Source organism: Taudactylus pleione, unplaced genomic scaffold (assembly GCF_031769625.1).
Source record: "Taudactylus pleione unplaced genomic scaffold, aTauple2 ptg000554l, whole genome shotgun sequence".
Taxonomy (NCBI): Eukaryota; Metazoa; Chordata; class Amphibia; order Anura; family Myobatrachidae; genus Taudactylus; species Taudactylus pleione.
In genome coordinates, this window is record NW_028284956.1 from 717,548 (window position 1) to 737,674 (window position 20,127).

The 20,127-nt window shown below is 43.8% G+C and overlaps 1 protein-coding gene across 2 annotated transcripts in view; it reads left to right on the forward strand.

Moving 5' to 3' along the window:
* The window catches only part of MEGF6 (multiple EGF like domains 6), a 433,964-nt gene that overhangs the window by 403,423 nt on the left and 10,414 nt on the right, over positions 1-20,127 (forward strand). Inside the window, exons 25-36 of one of the 2 annotated variants that reach the window (XM_088452600.1) lie at positions 2,049-2,177; positions 4,186-4,314; positions 4,782-4,910; positions 8,093-8,221; positions 8,778-8,906; positions 10,399-10,530; positions 11,922-12,050; positions 13,000-13,128; positions 14,000-14,128; positions 15,923-16,051; positions 18,817-18,945; positions 19,215-19,343. In XM_088452600.1, the coding sequence (XP_088308726.1) occupies positions 2,049-2,177; positions 4,186-4,314; positions 4,782-4,910; positions 8,093-8,221; positions 8,778-8,906; positions 10,399-10,530; positions 11,922-12,050; positions 13,000-13,128; positions 14,000-14,128; positions 15,923-16,051; positions 18,817-18,945; positions 19,215-19,343 (1,551 nt within the window). The remainder of the gene's footprint in view (positions 1-2,048; positions 2,178-4,185; positions 4,315-4,781; positions 4,911-8,092; positions 8,222-8,777; positions 8,907-10,398; positions 10,531-11,921; positions 12,051-12,999; positions 13,129-13,999; positions 14,129-15,922; positions 16,052-18,816; positions 18,946-19,214; positions 19,344-20,127) is intronic. The other variant, XM_088452601.1, reaches the window with a different exon arrangement.

Consider the following 20,127-nt stretch of genomic DNA (forward strand, 5'->3'; position numbering starts at 1 on the left):
ACGGTCTTAGCCAAAGTTTCTGAACTTGACAGTAACTTTTTATGAACGCGCTGCAGGTGCCGTATAAGGGAGGATGTTCCTAGGTGGTTGACGTCCCTACCCCTACTTATTTCACCTTTACATATGGTACATATGGCAAGACAGTTGTTGTACGGATTTGGATAGAAATATTGCCAGACCAAAGAGGTGGAATGTTTGGTCTTCTGCCCAGGCATGACCGTGATGGGCTTTTTCATCCCACGGACAACAACTGTCTCCCCCGGAGCCTGATTTAAACAAACCACATCACCATCAGAATCCTCCTCGCCAACTTCCTCCTCAGCGCCAGCTACACCAGTATCCTCATCCTGTTGTACTTCAACAGTGACATCTTCAATTTGCATATCAGCAAGTGGACTGTGGGTGCTCCTTTCAGCACTTCCAGGGGGCTTGCAAATGGTGGAAAGAGCCACCTCTTGCCGTCCAGTGCTGGGAAGGTCAGGCATCGCAACCCCCACCACACTTGGACTCTCCTTGGGGATTTGTTATATCTTCTTAGAAAGCACAGTTCTTTTGCCATCTTAACTCTTTTGATTTTTTTAGTGGGAGGAGGGCTTCCATCATCATGTGAAGCTGAACCACTAGTCATGAACATACTAGGGATCGACCTTAGCCGTTCCTTGCCACTCCGTGTCGTAAATGGCATATTGGCAAGTTTACGTTTCTCTTCAGCTGATTTAAATGTTTTTTTCAAGGTCATTTTCTTGAACTTTGTCATTTGGGATTGTATGTGCCCTCTATTATGACATTGGGCATCGGCCTTGGCAGACGACGTTGATAGCATGTTATCGTCTATGTCATGACTAGTGGCAGCAGCTTCAGCACTAGGAGGAAGTGGTTCTTGATCTTTCTCTATTTTATTTTTATCGGAGAAAGTTTGGTCCTCCATTTATGTTATATCGATTTGATATATACGTGCGGCTAAACACAGAAAATATTTTTTTATTTTTGCTGGAGAGTAGTGCACTTTGTGGGTTACACTACCCTTTAAGAAATGAGCCAGCCGGCTCTTTACTTATGGGACACAGGCGCACGCTTGGCGCTGCTCCTTTGTTGATGTACGTGCGGCTACTGCGCACACAATTCACAAACACAGAAAAAATATTTTGTTATTTGGTTTGTAGTGTACTTTGGGGGTTACAGCACCCTTTAACGGTCAAGCCAGATGGCCCTTTACTTATGACACAGGCGCACGCTTGGCACTACTTTGTTGATGCACGCACTGCACACCCAATTCACAAACACATAAAAAATATTATTTTTTTAGCACTTGGGGGGAGCACCCCTGATGGACAGAGCACCCCCTGGACAACACTACAGCACCCCTTTAGGACTGGGACACTGCACAGGACTTTGGAGTGGACACAGCCCCTATGGAGAACTGACTGCACAACACAGTCCAGCCAGCCCCTATGGACTTTGAAGTAGTGGACACAGCCCCTATTAACAGCAGCACAGCACAACACAGCCAGCCCCTATGGACTTTGAAGTAGTGGACACAGCCCCTATGGACAACAGCAGCACAGCACAGCACAACACTACTCTGCACTACACTACACAGCCCAGCCAGCCCTAACTCCCACCCTCCCTCTTCACTGTCCACTGCCGAGTGAGAAAATGGCGCCGACGCGGGTACCTTATATGGGATCCAAAACACGCGAGACCCGGAAGGCGGAATGATGACGTTTTGCCTCGATTTCAGATCCGAGTCAGGCGGGAAAAGTCGAGCCTGACTCGGATCGGCCTCGGATCGGGGGAGTTCGGATTTCAGAAATCCGAACCCGCTCACCCCTAATATTTACACATACATATTGCACCATTACTTGCAAAGATGACTTCGAAAGAGGATGGTTGGGGTCCTCTTACAACTCTGTGCCCCCATTTACTACCCCAAATACCCCTATAGTGATCCATGACTGAATGGTAGGTTGCTGAATGTATACATAATATTATGTGCTAGTTCTCTATTTGTAATAATCTGATTCTTGTAATGAAATAATTTTTCCTAGAATGTCCAGACAACCGATATGGACGTGGCTGCCAGGAGACGTGTCAGTGTGTTCATGGCGCTAGGTGTGACCATGTCAGCGGGCAGTGTATCTGTGCCCCGGGGTGGACAGGAGACCGCTGCCAGCTAGGTAAGATTGGAGGAGAACTTCCTCCCCCCACTGTTCCCTCCACAGAGATGCTGACACTTTGATGGACGCTGCTGCGTACAGATGACAGGATATTGGACGGTGTCTTGTTTTTACTCTGTGGAGAATATTTAAAAAAAAATGAAAAAACATGTTCTGAATAATGAGCCAAAATACACTGCTAACTCAGGGCCACATTTTCCTTTCATATCCTTTGGAGATTAGTCCCTAGGTTCCAGGGTTTGGGAAATCTTAAGTTGAAACATGTTTTAGAGTTAACGCAGTTACATGTGAAAAAGTGCCAGAATTGTGATCGGTCAGTCCATATTTACATGGGTCACATGTGTGCTGCTTCCAGTGACCTGACTTGGAGGGGTTGAACCAGCTAAAGCTATCCCTACACCCACATGCAATATTACTTGTATGCATCATTACAGCCAAAGCTCTCCCTACACCCACATGCCATATTACTTGTATGCACCATTGCAACCAAAGCTCTCCCTACACCCACATGCGATATTACTTGTATGCATCATTACAGCCAAAGCTCTCCCTACACCCACATGCGATATTACTTGTATGCACCATTGCAACCAAAGCTCTCCCTATACCCACATGCGATATTACTTGTATGCATCATTACAGCCAAAGCTCTCCCTACACCCACATGCGATATTACTTGTATGCACCATTGCAACCAAAGCTCTCCCTATACCCACATGCGATATTACTTGTATGCATCATTACAGCCAAAGCTATCCCTACACCCACATGCGATATTACTTGTATGCACCATTGCAGCCAAAGCTATCCCTACACCCACATGCGATATTACATGTATGCATCATTACAGTCAAAGCTCTCACTACACCCACATGCGATATTACTTGTATGCACCATTGCAACCAAAGCTATCCCTACACACACATGCGATATTACATGTATGCATCATTACAGCCAAAGCTATCCCTACACCCACATGCAATATTATTTGTATGCACCATTGCAGCCAAAGCTCTCCCTACACCCACATGCGATATTACTTGTATGCATCATTACAGCCAATGCTATTCCTACAGCCACATGCGATATTACTTGTATGTAATGCATCATTACAGCCAAAGTTATCCCTACAGCCACATGCGATATTACTTGTATGCATCATTACAGCCAAAGCTATCCCTACACCCACATTCGATATTACATGTATGCATCATTACAGTCAAAGCTCTCACTACACCCACATGCGATATTACTTGTATGCACCATTGCAACCAAAGCTATCCCTACACCCACATGCGATATTACATGTATGCACCATTGCAACCAAAGCTCTCCCTACACCCACATGCGATATTACTTGTATGCATCATTACAGCCAATGCTATTCCTACAGCCACATGCGATATTACTTGTATGTAATGCATCATTACAGCCAAAGTTATCCCTACAGCCACATGCGATATTACTTGTATGCATCATTACAGCCAAAGCTATCCCTACACCCACATTCGATATTACATGTATGCATCATTACAGTCAAAGCTCTCACTACACCCACATGCGATATTACTTGTATGCACCATTGCAACCAAAGCTATCCCTACACCCACATGCGATATTACATGTATGCACCATTGCAACCAAAGCTCTCCCTATACCCACATGCGATATTACTTGTATGCATCATTACAGCCAAAGCTATCCCTACACCCACATGCGATATTACTTGTATGCACCATTGCAACCAAAGCTATCCCTACACACATGCGATATTACATGTATGCATCATTACAACCAAAGCTGTGTAGGCCTAACTTTCCTAATGCACCGGGCGTCATTTACTTTCCCTGCATATAGATGCACAATGCACTGAGCCACAGCAACCTATCGGACACCAGTCTGATAAGAAACAGAGTGTATATTGGAATACGGATGAGGTCATTAAAGCTTCGCACCCCCAATATATCTTCTTAGAACTGATTTTTGTATAATGTTTGTATTTTTCCAGCTTGTCAGGATGGTTTCTATGGAGAAAATTGCCTACAGCAATGTATCTGTAGAAACGGAGGAACTTGCAACCATATTACCGGCCGCTGCATTTGTCAGAAAGGATGGACAGGCTTGGCATGTGAAATGGGTGAGTCATTTACCTCACAAAGGGGGGGGGAGATATTTATTATTCAAGTTTTACCGAGATAGGCAACTTAGGGCTCTCAAGCTGCTGATGAACTAGAAGTCCCATAATGCCCTTCCTGTTTCTGATGGGCAGGACATGCTGTGACTTGTTGTTCCACACTGGCTTATGAATAAGCATGATGTCACTGGTACCTGAACCAGATTGCACTTACCCAAACCTTGGAAAGTGATAAATCAGTATATTATAATGACTTCCACCAGATCTATATTCCTGGCTTTTGCTGACTTGGGAAACATTTATGTTGTTAGTAATACTCCATAACAAAATAAAATATTTTCGATGTATAATTTGGTTTTCTGGAAAACGCTGAGACACTCAGTTCAATTTTTACTAAACCAAATGTGAAATATGACCGGAAAAAAAAATGAGCACAGCGAGATTCATGCCTCCCTGATCTTCTCTATCAGAGTGTAGCTCCGGAACGTACGGAGACGGCTGCCTGCAAAATTGCACCTGTCAAAATGGTGGCATTTGCGATTGGGAAACTGGCGCATGCACGTGCCGGGCGGGATGGATAGGGGACTCTTGTCAGACTGGTAAGTGAGCACGTGTGGTGAGAGAGATATGTGGTGCGGGGTTTTTATTGATACAGTTATACATATTACAATTTAAATCACATATTTTTCCATTTTGTATTGTTCCCTGGGCCTTATAAGGCAATATTTGCAGAAAAAGTGTATTTACAAAGCATGAATGTCATTAAACTGATTTTAGTGCTTTAAGGGGCACATTTATTACATTTTTTGGGGGGAATCACCTTATTGGCTTTTATGTGTTCCAGCAAAATGTAAGTATCCCCCAAATGTATTCCACCAATAATTGGTGCTATCTGCTGCGATTTCCCTGTTTCGAAGGGGGCTGCTATATTGTTAGATTTGCCAAGTGCATTCAGGAGCTTGGCCCCATCTGCTACATATTGCATCATTTGCTGGGAGAGGGATCCTCCTGATCCCTCCCCGGTAACAGCCACTGACGCATGCCCTGTCTGATGACCACACATGTGCGGTAGCTCCCACAGCATAACGTAAAGTGATCGCTGATACGATCACTTTACTGTACACGTCGCAGCGACGGGCCGCTCTAGGAGCTCCTCTCTCTGGGTGTGATTATTAATACATCCGGGCAGTACAGAAATTCAATTATTGGGTCTAAAACTCAACAAACAGTAAATGGGCCCTTAAGACTCACATAGGCCGTATCACATGCCGCGCGCTTAGATGCAGCTACTCCATGATACAAATAATGGGAACGATGCTGGCATTCTCTTTACGGCACATGATGTTACTATGACCGCCTGAAGTACTGAGGAGACCCACTGCCCCTATATAGTAGGAGCAGGCGGTCATTGAGGTTAGCAAATTATACTATTATTATCACTATTAGACTACAGAGTGGAAATAAACTCTACTTCTAGAAAGTATAATATTCCCTTCAGTGCAAATGTAACAGCATTCCTATATAAAGTCCCTTTAATGTATTATATATCCTAGGAAATAAAAACTGTGGGGTTTAAAGGGAATCCCACCTCACAGTAATATTTGCACCGCAAAGCCCTCCCCTCATCCAGCCATCCTGTGCTCCTTAGCCCTATGGTGTGGGGTATCCTCCTGCTGAGGCTTTAACACGACAACTGGCACAGGCTGGCGGATTGGTCACAGCCGATTAAGCCCATTAAATGCTCCCTTTACTGTGATGCAATGCCCTGACAGTGGCACCAGCGTGGGTGAAAATTCCAATACACAAACACACTGTACAGTGCATGGGTACCTTGCGGTTGTACATGTTACAACACTACATCTACTATGGCAGATATTGAATTTACACAGCTTTTCCCCTTTAAACTCCTTGGTACAGAATACTCATTTTGACCTTGCACAATTCTCCTCGGTAAGAAACACATGTGGAGTCTGCAGGCGTCTAGTTACAGTATGTACAGATCACTTGCATTGGGCTGCGCCAGATCGAGAAGTTTGGAATGTGATGATTGTGCATCAGAAGAACTTTGCTAAACTCCTCAGAATGTTCTACTGAACCCCCCCTGGTGACAGCAGCACTGTACTGTCAGACACAAGGCAGCTGGGCTATGACATGCTGGTCACACTAATCCATTATGTGATTGTTTCTCCTGCCATTCCCACCGTTCTAGTGTCTGCATATCTCTTCTGTAATCTCAGACATATTACAGCCCCTACAGTACTCCCCATCCTAAACCAAGGCTGCAAGTGTCAGTAATGGCCTAAAACTAAAGCTGGCCACACACTATACAATTATCTGTCAGATATCTGTCCAATCTGGCTGGTTGGAATGAAAACCTGGTAATTTATGGGAGCAAATGACAGTCGATCATATGGTTTTAAACATTGAGAAAAGGACGAAAAAAAAAAATTGTTCAAATTGGTTACATTTGTGTCAGGGGTGTCTTAACAGAGGACTGGCGCAGCTGGCCACCCACCGGAGCTTTAGTAGACTCCGGGCACTAGAGTGTGCCCAGAGTCTACTGTGCAGAACGCAGGAAACATGGCCGCGGTGGCCATTTTCCGGCGTTCTGTAGACTCTGGGCACTAGAGTGAGCTCGTAGTCTACTGCGCATGCGTAGAACACCGGAAAATGGCCGCGGTGGCCATTTTCCCGTGTTCTGAGCAGCGCCGACACCCGATGCGGGACCATGGACAGGTAAGTTCAAAAAAAAAAAAAAAATGGGTGTGCGGTGTGGGACCCCCATGGACCCGGGGGCCCCGCACACACTGCACCCATTATAGATACGCCACTGATCTGTGTGTTTTAACCAATTTGTCTGAACAACCATTTTTTGCCTGTTTTCCAGTGTTTGTGAGCAAATGGACGACTGTCATTTGCTCCCATACATTACCAGATTTTCATTCCTACCAGCCAGATTGGACAGATGTCTGACAGATAATTGTATAGTGGATGGCCAGCTTTACAATTCAATCTAACATCCCGATGTATGTTAGTGCTATTCATTAATACACCCCCCTCTGCCATTTCTTCCTAATGCATTGATGCAGTTAGCCAAATACTTTCCCACAGGGGCCACGAGATGTATACAGGAGACGCACGCACCTTTGCCTCCAGTTGGATGTTGTGGTCTAATTAGGCTGTAACGAATGGTGGCCAGGGGGGATGCCGGAGCCGGGATTCTGACTGGAGTCTGCATTCTGAGCTACATGTTTGGGTATGGGATGCTGGCAGTCAGAATCCCGACATCGGCATCCTGACAAGGGTTAGGATACCGACAACTGCAAGTAAGTATCCTAACCCCCCCCCCCCCCCCCCAAATACTTACCGTTGGGAACTGAGCGCCAGGATTCTGACTGGTGTTGGGATTCCGCCGTCGGCATTATGAACTACATCCCGTGGGCCACACATGTATCCATCAAGTGCCGATAATAGGATGATCGCCCAGTTTTGTTACACCTATAGGTCTGACCATTTGGTGCGTGTGACGATCAGCCAGAACTCTTCTCTCCTGCTGTGGCCTGTCCGTGCGATCTGACAAACAGGCCGATCTGTGTGATGTTCTGACCATATTTACAGAAAATCCTGATGATAATCTTTCAGAAATCAAATGGTACTGTTATCTGGCATTGGGCTATTGTATGGGACTAGGCACTCTGCACTGATACCATTGCTGTCATTATAAGTTAGGTCTCTCTTCTATTACCACTTATAATTAAGAGAGTGCCCTTGTATGTTCCAGCCTGTCCAGCCGGCAAATTCGGAGTACAGTGCCTGGAAAAGTGTTTATGCCGACATGGCGTTTCCTGCCACCATATTACTGGTGCTTGCGACTGTCCCAGGGGCTGGCGAGGAAATCACTGTGATAAACGTAAGTAGTTTGGCTGGTGACATTAGTGCAACTGTTTGCGGTTGTTCTTCACATTACTAATCGTATCTACATAATAAAAAATATCTGCTCGAGCTAAAAATGCATATAGCCGTAATAAAGACATACACACGAGCTGTATACAAAAGGCCATGGCTTCCAAATGAAGTTGTGTATTATAATGTCCTGTGTATGTTTGATTATTATTTTATTTTGTTGTGTGTGAGTTTGTCATATAAGGTGACTCTACATAATCCATAAAAAAAAATGATATTTAAATATAACTTTATCACAGTCCATAGTTAACCCCAGAAGTATATATGCCCTTATACAGTATGTAATATATTGTTTCCACATATTGCAATGCTAAATACATCTGTCACTAAACGAACCTTTTTTGCAGCCATAAACGTAGAGTCAGCCACATTACAATTGTACGCAGACACCATACGTCAAGGATCTGCACATAATTTATTGGACCTAAAATAATAATAAACATTATAAATCTTATGTGATGACCAACATGCTTGTAAGATGTATCCTATTTAATCCTTTTAAGCCTGTCTTCCGGGGTCATTCGGTGACCGCTGCACAAACCTCTGCAGCTGCCCTCACGGAACCGCATGTAATCACATCTCTGGAGAGTGCGGATGTCCTGCGGGATTCACAGGGAACGGCTGTGACCAAAGTAAGCCAGGCTAGGGGACCGAGCAACACGGATGTGTCCTCATACATCTAGCCTCCTTGCGCTCTAAACAGCCCTTCAAGTCACGCCATGCCGAAACTCGGTAGCGCCGAGAATCTTTTCTTGTGACTTTTTAACTTCAAATGCATGTTATTCCCACAGCGAATGTTTGCTGATTAATATGTAGCATGTCTATATTCTGTGAGCGACTGCAGGTGTATCTGCATGCAAAACGCTACGTTACAATGCCAGCGGCTGTAACACTGTAACGTAGCGTTTCGTATGCAGATACAGCCGCACTCGCTCAGAGAACATAGACACGCTGCATGTAATTTTACTCAGCAGAAGCTGCTTGTGCTTAATATTCACATCACTGTGCGACAAAGACGGATTTGAAGGTAAAACGTTTCATGAAAAGGCCCTTGGCGCTACCGGGTCACGCGGAGTTCCCGTGTTATTATTGGTAGCGTACGGAGGATAGATGTATGTGGACACATCTGCATACAGTGTACTGTTCTCAATTCAAATATCCCAACCTACTGCCAGCTAAGTTAGAGTTCTGTCACAGAGTATAACAGGTTTGTCACTTAATCCATTTTTTTTTTTTTTTTTGCGGTGGAGCAGGAGCTACAATAAGTTCTACTCCATCTGCATGCAAAAAATAAATAGGTATAATAACTTCCTCAAGATCTAAAATAGTAACCTGGGCTGACTTTTGAGAATGTCACTGAAAGGACGACAAGCATTTGCTGTGTATATAAACCAAATTAAATGTATGGATATCAGGAGTACTGTAATTCTGGTATGTGATTGTGGGGAGGATTTTTATTGAAATTTGGCAGAGCGCAGTGAGCAACTTCTGAACCTGAACCATAATTAAAGAGAGCTGTTCTGACATACAAGCAATGCAGGGTAACAGATTCAGCTTCCTTTGCGATATATCCACGTATTTCATGTTGGAAGCTATTATATATGTCTGCTAACTTTAAGTAGTGAAACTTTTGCTTTAATGAAACTAGATTTATCAATGATCATTGCTGATGAGTTGCTCTAGGGTTACTGCGCACCTTAATAAATGATGCAAGACTTCCATCATTTTTACATGAAAAGTACGAGATATATCTGATGCTTCCTACATCCCTAACCAGGGACGTAATTAGGTATTTGAAGGCCCCATAGGAAACATTTATAAGGGCCCCCATGTACCACCCAATGGTGAAAAATGTATATAACACACTTGCATCTATGGTTGTTATACCCATGTTCCTACTTCCTTATAGCTCATAAATAAGGTTATAGGAACCTATCCCAATGTATTCTGATATTTTGGAAGCCACAGGAAAGTTGAATTATATGAAAAGCAGCTTTGTGACTTAAAGATTCTCAGTAGACCAAAAGAAAAACGTCCTGGGAAAACTAGAACATATGGGAGCCCTAGGTGCACAGTAGTTCCACTAGAAACATTACTCTTGGCTAATTTCCTACGTCTCCTCAGCTTGTGTTCCAGGAACCTACGGTTTGAACTGTGCCAAGATATGTCAGTGTCCTGGCCAACATCAAGACTGCCACCCGGTGACCGGGGAGTGTATCTGCGCCTCTGGCTATTACGGGCACACGTGCCAACTAAGTAAGTGCGCATTTGTCTAATGTTCTGGAAAGGAGAAACGGCAAGGCACGGTAGAGGGCTACTATTGTGATCTCTCAAATACTGTTTACTCCCAAAAGTATTCTTTTATCTTCAAGTTACTAGATTTGTGGATGGGAATTTGCAGAGATAGGTATTGCTCGTATCAAAGGGAGCATAGGCAAACGCAGGGGGGGTTTCCGTCTGCTTGGAAACCCCCCTCCCCAGTCCACACCATGACCACAATAGAAATAGTAATATAATGGAATTTTACTAGCGCTGCATGTTCTTCTCAGTATCATAAATGAAGCAATTAGCACCACCTGTGGATTTTTTAACATGTATCATCCAGTAATAAATAACCTGTGCACCAATTAGCGGATTTGGAAAACATGCACTGTTAGGGATGCACTGCTATAGAACCCTATATGTACATATATGTCCAGTACAGTGCTAGGTTCTTCTGCTGCTCCCCCAGACTCCTGGACTTGCTCCCATGCCCTGGAATGGTGCCCACATCTAAAATAAAACCATTCAGCTCAGGCAGGATGGCCCTACTGCCGCATTTAATGGCTTATTGTGATCTCTGGTCCTGTATATGCTGGAATTATGCAACACAATACATAATTGCTAATTATTCCCTCTTCATGGACTGGCCACACTCACTCTAATATCAAGCATTTGGAAACCCCCCTCTAGAAATCCTGCGTTTGCCACTGAAAGGGAGGTTCCTAAGCAAGGACACTGATGTAATATAGTCTAAAAGGGGATTGCATAAAACAAAGAGAGGTCACTGCGCTAATAGTCACTGGGAATTTAAGCAAATTATAGTTGTGGAAGAAAACCCACAATATATAATATTATAATAATAGACCATTTATATTCATTGCATCCTGCTGATCTCATTATGGTGCTTATCTATTAACACTGTAGATTTTTTTTCTTCATGACATCCCTTTGATTTCATTTGTGGCTACTAACACCTCAGAATCTGGTTGCTGTAGCACCCACCATCGTGGCTTGTTAAAAAGACAAGTGGGAGATTTGACATGGTTTGGCCACTAGTGGCGCTGTAGCGATAGTATTTACATTGGCCCAGCAAACAGCATGGCAGCTGCCGTATGTGAGTCAATTGAAGAGCCATGGTGTATGTTTATCAATACCCGCATAAATGCCCCGATAAGTATAATTGTCTCTGGCATGGAATTACAATTTAGCAACGGCAACAATGTAATATAATTACCTTACTGATAGATGCATGCCAGCGCCTCAGAACTATAAGAATAATATATTTTAAAAATAAAATTGATACATCAGCTGAAGCCTGTTTAGGGAAAGGTGTAATATATTACAGTTGTTATTCTGTCACCAATTGTAATTTTTTTTTTTTTAAGAATGTTCCGGTTTGTTTTACGGTCAAAACTGCGAACACCCATGTAAATGCAAGAATGGAGGTCACTGCGAGGCCACAACCGGAGCATGCCGATGCCCTCAGGGATACGTGGGGGCAGACTGCGGCACTGGTAATGTACTGTAATAATGGTCATATATTTGGACTGTAAATTGTACTGAATAAGGGTAGACACGGTCATTTTAAAATACCTAAATAACTTCTGAAAATAAAGCAGAGGAAAGGCGCGCTCCGTGATTATAGTATAAAATCAAATTTTACTCTAATACATGCTCCCATACATCAAGGTTTACTGCAATCAGCTTAGCGGGCATTCCCTGGAGCCTCCGGTACCTGATCCTGCCAAGTATGGATAGCAGTGATGGCCAGATTGGACACCCGCTCTCTGAACCCGGCTATTTCTCTGAAATAAAATGCCAGGTCCAGAGAGCGGCCGTCCACTCTTTGAACCCAGCTAGCAACATCAATGCGTCCACAGCATCCACCAAACCACATCCAACGCGTTTCCCCACACGGACTTTGTTGCAGTCTGTGTGACAAAACGCGTTGGGTGTGGTTTGGTGGACGCATTCACTGCGCTAGGTGGGTCCACAGAGCGTGCGGCCATATCTGGTCACTGCTATCCATATTCATGAGGATCAGGTACCGGGGGCTCTCCAGAGGCTCCGGGGAACAACCGCTAAGCTGATTGCAGTAAACCTTGATGTATGTGAGCATGTATTTTTTGGTTGTTTATTTTTAAATAAATTTCCCGCCTTTCTTATCTGACTGGTTGGGCTGCTTCTATTACGCCCTTTACTCTATGCCAGGGGCTCCTATAAGGGGGAAACACACAGTTTTGGATCAAAGGTGAGGAAATAACTTATAAGACATCAGAGGATAAAAAAAAATAAAAAATCAGGGTTCTATACATTTTTGACTGAAAACCATTTTATTTCAGTTAAATAGGTACAAAATATACATTGCACATAAGATAGTCCAATCACTGTGTACGTTGTAAAATGGGGCCGGTCATATCACACCATTGGTGGTTTCATCATCTGTGTTTTGTTCCGTTACAGAATGTCCTCCTGGGTATTATGGAATCGGGTGTGCCCATGTGTGTCACTGTGGCCCCAATGGATCCTGCCATCATGTGACTGGCGGCTGTCTCTGTTCCCCGGGAAGGATGGGAGTGAACTGTGAGCAAGGTATACATACAAACCATACACATACTCCTGTGGGGCAGGTGGTCCGTGGCTTAGTGTCCTATGTCTGCTCTCTTAGATAGAAGAGGCCCTTATTGCACATTGTCCATCGGGAGTAATTGAGAGCTCTCCCTATCATCTCACATTATCGGGGATGCTTTATACTAATAATACTCACCTATTCCACAGAATTGCTTAATTGATTAATTAAAAAAAAATACAATGTAGAATGATAGCCATTGAGGAACATACACTTAAGAGAAAGTGAATTGATCCATCATGCTGGACCTTAGCCTCTACACCAGTGATTCCCAACCTCGGTCCTCAAGGCGCACCAACAGTCCTGGTTTTAGTGATATCCAGGATTGTGCACAGATGGTTAGATCAATATAACTGAGGTACTAATTAAGTCACTTGTGCTCAAGTATGGCTATCCCTTAAACCTGGACTGTTAGTGTGCCTTGAGGACCGTGGTTGGGAACCCCTGTTCTACACAGATGTGTAACTAGACCTCTATGGGCCCCATAGCAAACATTTAAAGAGCCCACATATATCACCACTCAAACAAAAGGCACAAAGGAATTAGACTATAACAAGGGGAGAGTCCGCCACCTTTTTCCTGTCACTATGGCAGCTACACCATTGATTTGATAGGACTTTTGGGAAACACAAGCGCTTGCTATGGACAAATCACTTGCAAGGACGGCTCCATATACGTATTAGCATTTGTATATGGAACAATCTCTACCTTTAGCAGATGTACGCAGAACGATCTATACCTTGTATATTCTTATTTGCCTCACGCACGTAAGGAGAGGTCAGGACTGGTGGCACAGGCACCCTGATGAATGCACAGATCATCTCTACATTGCAGGCTGCACCAGAGGGTATTTTGGTGAAAACTGCCAGCAGGGCTGCTCCTGTAAGAACGGAGGACTCTGCGACCCGGTCACTGGGACGTGCAGCTGCGGCTTGGGATGGACAGGAGTCACCTGCGAGGAAGGTACAGTACATTGAATGTGGGTCTGATTTAAAGGGCAAAAAACAGACCCTAGTCACAGGTAGGGGTTATTTTGGCATATGCTATGTTTACATGCACCAGTGAAGTTAACTCATTTGTAGTAGCACTTGATAAAACAATGGACATTACTAGTTTTATGGCCAAGACAAAAGGTCATGTCCACAACTCACCAGTGTCCCTCCCTAGTGCCCAAGTTATAATGAAATGGTAAGTTTCTGTGGCTTTGCCAAGTAATAATAATAACTAATAGGCATACCTGCTACCATCCACTGGGATGGCTGCTATACCTTATAGTCTAGGGATTCACAGCAAGAACATGGATTCCTAGGGGATGATACAGGTTTCACTCTCATCAGTTCATCTCACAAAAGGTCTGCCTGTAATGTAAGTAGGTGACTAGTGCACCTTAAACAAAGTTACATCCAGCAATAGGTGTACCCTGTTTTAATGCCGTTCAGTCGCTAATTTGTGCTGCAAGTTGCTTAAGAAAGAATTGCTTTCCAGTCCAATCGTGTGGTTCCAAAGCACAAAAAGTTATTTATGTAAAAAGGGGTAACACGATGTAAGTTTGAAAATAGTACAGCCAATATATACGCATGCGCACTGGTCCCAGTATACAGTCATCAGTCCTGAAGTCTGCGGTCACAAAGAAGATGTGTGTATACTGAGGCCAGGACACAGCTTATATACCTTACAGGTTTCAGAGTTAACAAAGGGACAAATTGACAAGTTCTCATTGGTTCTTGCTTCTGGCCAATCTGGTCATTGGTCAGTTCATATGGTGTCATCAGGGCTATGGCTCAGTCTTCCAACGGTCACATTGTGTAGCTTCCCGCCAAACAACTGGTTAATATTGGCTACAACACTGCATACAAGTAATGACATTCTATTCAATAACTCCCTATAATCCATAACTAGCGGACGCATGATGCGACTTCTTTGCTGATAGAAACGGGTGTCTGTAAATAAACAGGGATTTAGTATGATACCAAACATGACATGTCCACTGTATACTGAACCTTAGATCTCTTTTAAGTACATCTCACATCATAATTATTAGCTAACAAATACCTTTAATAACTCTGATTATTAAGTATAATGTGTGGGAACCATTTCATATGTGTGCGTTCGCATATGTGCGTCTGTGTATTGAAATAGCCAATGTGCGGCTATGTGAATATACATATGAGAGTATGTGTATGTGAAGAAACATATGAGCGTCTATGTGTATGTATATATATATATGTGTGTGTGTGTGTGCGTCAGTGTATGTGTGTTGTGAATTTGCATTTGTGCGCATTGGATTGCACCGACGCAAAGTAGCGTCCACGTAACTCGTCATCAGACTATAGACGACTATATCGTCAGATAATAATTGTAAAGCAATCATATCCAATTATTTGACTTTGACACCTGTTAGCTAGCAAAAAAAAAAAAATGTACGTCTAATGGTCCTTAAGTTTTACTTTTTTCCAGAGATTTCCAACAAACAGTAAAAGTAAATTATTGCTAAAATGTAATGATGTCAACCGCAGTGACATCATCACAGTGTGCCTGCTCTTACAGACTCCCTAAGGAACACTGCTAAACAGTGTAATGATAAGCTGAGTGCCATGGGATCATTATACATGTAGTGTAATAGATTTTTAGGCATAGTGCCCCAAATGACAGAAACAATTCCTATCCAGGTAACCCTGGCATTCCAGATAATAGTATTCCCAAAGCCGTGCCAAGTCTCTCTCCTGCACAATAACTCAATGACTTTCCTCGTTTCAGAATGTCTCCCTGGGACATACGGAGCTGACTGCCAGAAGCATTGTTCTTGCCTGAACAATGGCACGTGTGATAAAGTAACGGGAAGCTGTCACTGTATGAAAGGATACTACGGGAACACATGCCAGCACGGTGAGCCGCACAATCAGAAATAGGTCTAGCACGATGACAAGCGTACTGAAGGAAATGACTGAGACGGGAGGGTGTGGATGTGATTACAGGGCCGTCATTTTCCTTTACATTAAATACATCGCTTCCCTGTCTTTCGGTGGGAAAAGGAGGTGGGGCTGCAAAATACAGAAAATGATTCTTGCTAAGGGAGCGTGACTTCCCCCGATGACAGGCGACTGACATGTGTCAGAGCTTCGGAATTATATTACACCGCCATTACCTACAGGACTTGTAGCAATGTCAGATTATTCTATGTTAGCATTAATCCACTCTTGAGGGCGTATTTAAAGGAAACTATTTCCCTGGCAATAATTGCAAAGTTAAATACAATATTTTTTTTTTGTGATTTTTATTTTTATTTTATTTTTGCTAAAGGCAAGAACTACCCTTAGTGCTCACCTAATTCGTCTGGTCATTTCTCAGTTTCATGACCTTGCATAAAATCAGACGTAAACACATAACAACACAATTAATATTGAATACTTCTATTTAATTAACTAGTTTTACCCAAGACGTAAGATATCATATATTTTGAAGTTAACTGCAGATGTGCCCTGCTACATTTTTGCCGCCAATGCAGCACACGTGCGCGTGCATCACAGCATGCGACTTGCCGCGCAGGCTACCGTACGCCAGGGAAGCAAACAAGACGCACACACCTCGCAGCAGCACGTCGCAGTGGCGGCAAAGATGTAGCAGGACGCAAGTGCGTATATTAAGCCTTTCGATGCGTTATTCACTTGAACTAAAGGGTGTGTAATGCTCAACGTCCCTGCGCTGGTCTCAGACTTGCATTGTCCACAAAATCTTCCACAACTGCTCGGGTTCCGGACTATAGCCAGGCAGTAATTAGTTAGATAATTCTAGATAGACACCAGATGTTAGACAGTTAATAGTTAGACAAGGATAAAAGTTCGACGCAGACAAAAGTCAGACACACTAAAGTCAGACATGTAAAAAGGTCAACAGGATCAAAAGTTTGGGGGGGGAAATGATCGACACAAAAATGGTCGACTTTTTTTTATTATTATTATTATTATTTTTAGGGTTAGGTTTAGTGTTAGGCACTTATCCAGATGGTTAGAGTTAGGCAGCAGGAGGGAGGGTTAGGCACCATGGGGAGGGTTAGGGTTAGGTTTAGTGTTAGGCACTTATCCAGATGGTTAGAGTTAGGCAGCAGGAGGGAGGGTTAGGCACCATGGGGAGGGTTAGGTTTAGTGTTAGGCACTTATCGAGACGGTTAGAGTTAGGCAGCAGGAGGGAGGGTTAGGCACCATGGGGAGGGTTAGGTTTAGTGTTAGGCACTTATCGAGACGGTTAGAGTTAGGCAGCAGGAGGGAGGGTTAGGCACCATGGGGAGGGTTAGGTTTAGTGTTAGGGTTAGGCACTTATCCAGAAGGTTAGAGTTCGGCAGCAGGAGGGAGGGTTAGGCACCATGGGGAGGGTTAGGGTTAGGTTTAGTGTTAGGGTTAGGCACTTATCCAGAAGGTTGGAGTTAGGCAGCAGGAGGGAGGGTTAGGCACCATGGGGAGGGTTAGGTTTAGTGTTAGGCACTTATCCAGACGGTTAGAGTTAGGCAGCAGGAGGGAGGGTTAGGCACCATGGGGAGGGTTAGTGTTAGGTTGAAGATTAGGCTTAAAAAACAAAAATTGTCGACACTTTTTTTTTTCTTTTTTTAAGGTTAGGGTTAGGCACTTACCCCCACGGTTAGGGTTAGGCACCAGGAGGGAGGGTTAGGGTAAAGATTAGGGCTAAGAAAAAATGGTCGACCATTTGTGTCGACCATTTTCATGTAAAACTTTTGACCATGTCGACCTTTTGTACCTGTCGCACTTTTTACATGTCTAACTTTTGTCCCTGTCTAACTGTTAACTGTCCAACATCTGGTGTCTATCTAGACCTTGTCTATCTAATTACTGTCAATGTCTTATACCACACCCAACTGCTCTACCTATTTGGATAAGCCAAGTAGGACCCATTGAGGTGCCTGAGAGGGCATAAATGACACGTCAGAAATAAGTGACCCATTGGACTTAATAAACGCCTCACAGCATAAGATTACACTATCAGGATGTTACACCACTATTCATAGCAATGAAAGTTTACACTGGGTAAGTGTTAAGCTTTGCTGGGACAGCTGCTTATCAGAGAGGGGGTTGGGTAAATACTGTAGAGACCACGGAAACTCCATTGTATGCGCCATGTATCCAGTCAGCGCACAACAGACAAGCCCTGCGCTGTTCAGGACCAATCAGCGCACAGTATATTGCCACACAATGAGGGCGGCGGGTGCCCTGTGGCCAGGGGGCTAATTAGTTTGTTATATAGTTAATGTTAAAGGCAAACCGCATAGGCTTCCCATATTTTTGCATAAGGGAGTCCATTTATCAAGCCGAAAAGGAGCCTCTAAAGCAATAAAATTGTAACGTGTGGTGATAACATTTTATTGTGACACATAGTCAATAAGCTGATTATTAAGTGTATGTTTAGGAAAAACAGGCCCCTGAGTCACAAAATAATATATGGGTTGGATGAGGTTATAAATTTAGACGCCGTACAGGTGCTCTTGGGGCCTTATCTACCTACATCTTAACATCGGTGTCAACAGAGGAAATGCGTGTCCAAATATAAATAATAATGGGACAGTGGGAGGATACAGGCGTCAGTGTTAAAGTGTTACTGTCCCTTTACATAGAAAGTTTTCTGTCCTGCACTCGTTTTTCCAGCCTGTCCCCCTGGTTTCCATGGAAACGGTTGCCAAGAAAAGTGCGACTGTGAAAATGAAGCATCGTGTGATCCTACAACCGGAGAATGTCAGTGTCCTGCTGGTTTCTATGGAGATGAATGTGAAAAAGGTCAGTGTCTGAGAGTCTTGCCTATTAGTGTGATCCAACCCTCACATAAATCATATTAATAAAAGCTGACCACAACGGTCTTACAAGGTGTACGGAGAATGGATGTAAGGCCTTTACTGCGGGAACCATGGGTTATAATTATATGACATAACTACTTTGTGCAAGTGAATGCATTCTGTAAAAATAACAACTAAATAATTCAGGTGACATAATAAATATTGTGAAAATAACATAACAGTGCATTATATTCCTATATTACTGTACGTCAGGCTGCAAAATAGGGACATTTGGAGAGAGGTGTGAGAGGACCTGCGAATGTGACGGAAATGTACCGTGCGACCCAGTGACCGGAACGTGCCTTTGCCCATCTGGGAGGACTGGAACAACCTGCGATATAGGTGAGGCAGGTTCTAGCGCCCATTTTTGCTTATGAGAACAGCTTACAAGGATGTTCTTTATCAATATAGACTTCTATCTACAACAAGCTATGAAGCGTAATAATATAAAGACAAGATCATGTTCACCCGCTTCTGGCCATGTGAAAGCTGCCTGATAGGTGCTTCAATGGTGGCTGTCCCCCCTTCGTGTCTGACGGAGATATTCCATTATTGATCCTATTGGGCGCCACCAGCTGACGGCGCCAGCATTTCAGCTCACATCCCCAGGGGTGGTGAGAGGAAATGCATGAAAAGTGATCCATTTGGGCACCCAAACGACACTTTTTCCGATCGCGCCCAGCACTTTGGTCAGGCTTAGCTGTTTTACGCAGCTAAACCCAACCTCTTTGGGCACGATATTCTGAGTCAATTGAATATCGGCCCACAATCTCCCATCACTCTAGATGGGAGATCGGGCTTGCTAAAAAAAAAAATGAATACTGCCCTTTATGCCACTGCAGTAGCCATACAGGGCTGCCTGTGCCTGGCATGGGAGAATGTATATGTTACACGTAGGTTAATGCCTCTGCACCGGCTGTCGGCAAACTTAAGGGGTTGTATCTGCTCCTACTCTCAGGTTCAATCCTTTCTGGACCTGGCCACAATAATATTGTACCCCGTCGCCAGTTACACCACCCACATATCTTACCAGTGGGCCTTGGTGTCGTCTGGTGAGCAGCAGAACTCTGGAAGGAGAGAAAGATTACGGGTAAACGCAGTGAAAGGTGCCACAAATACATACATA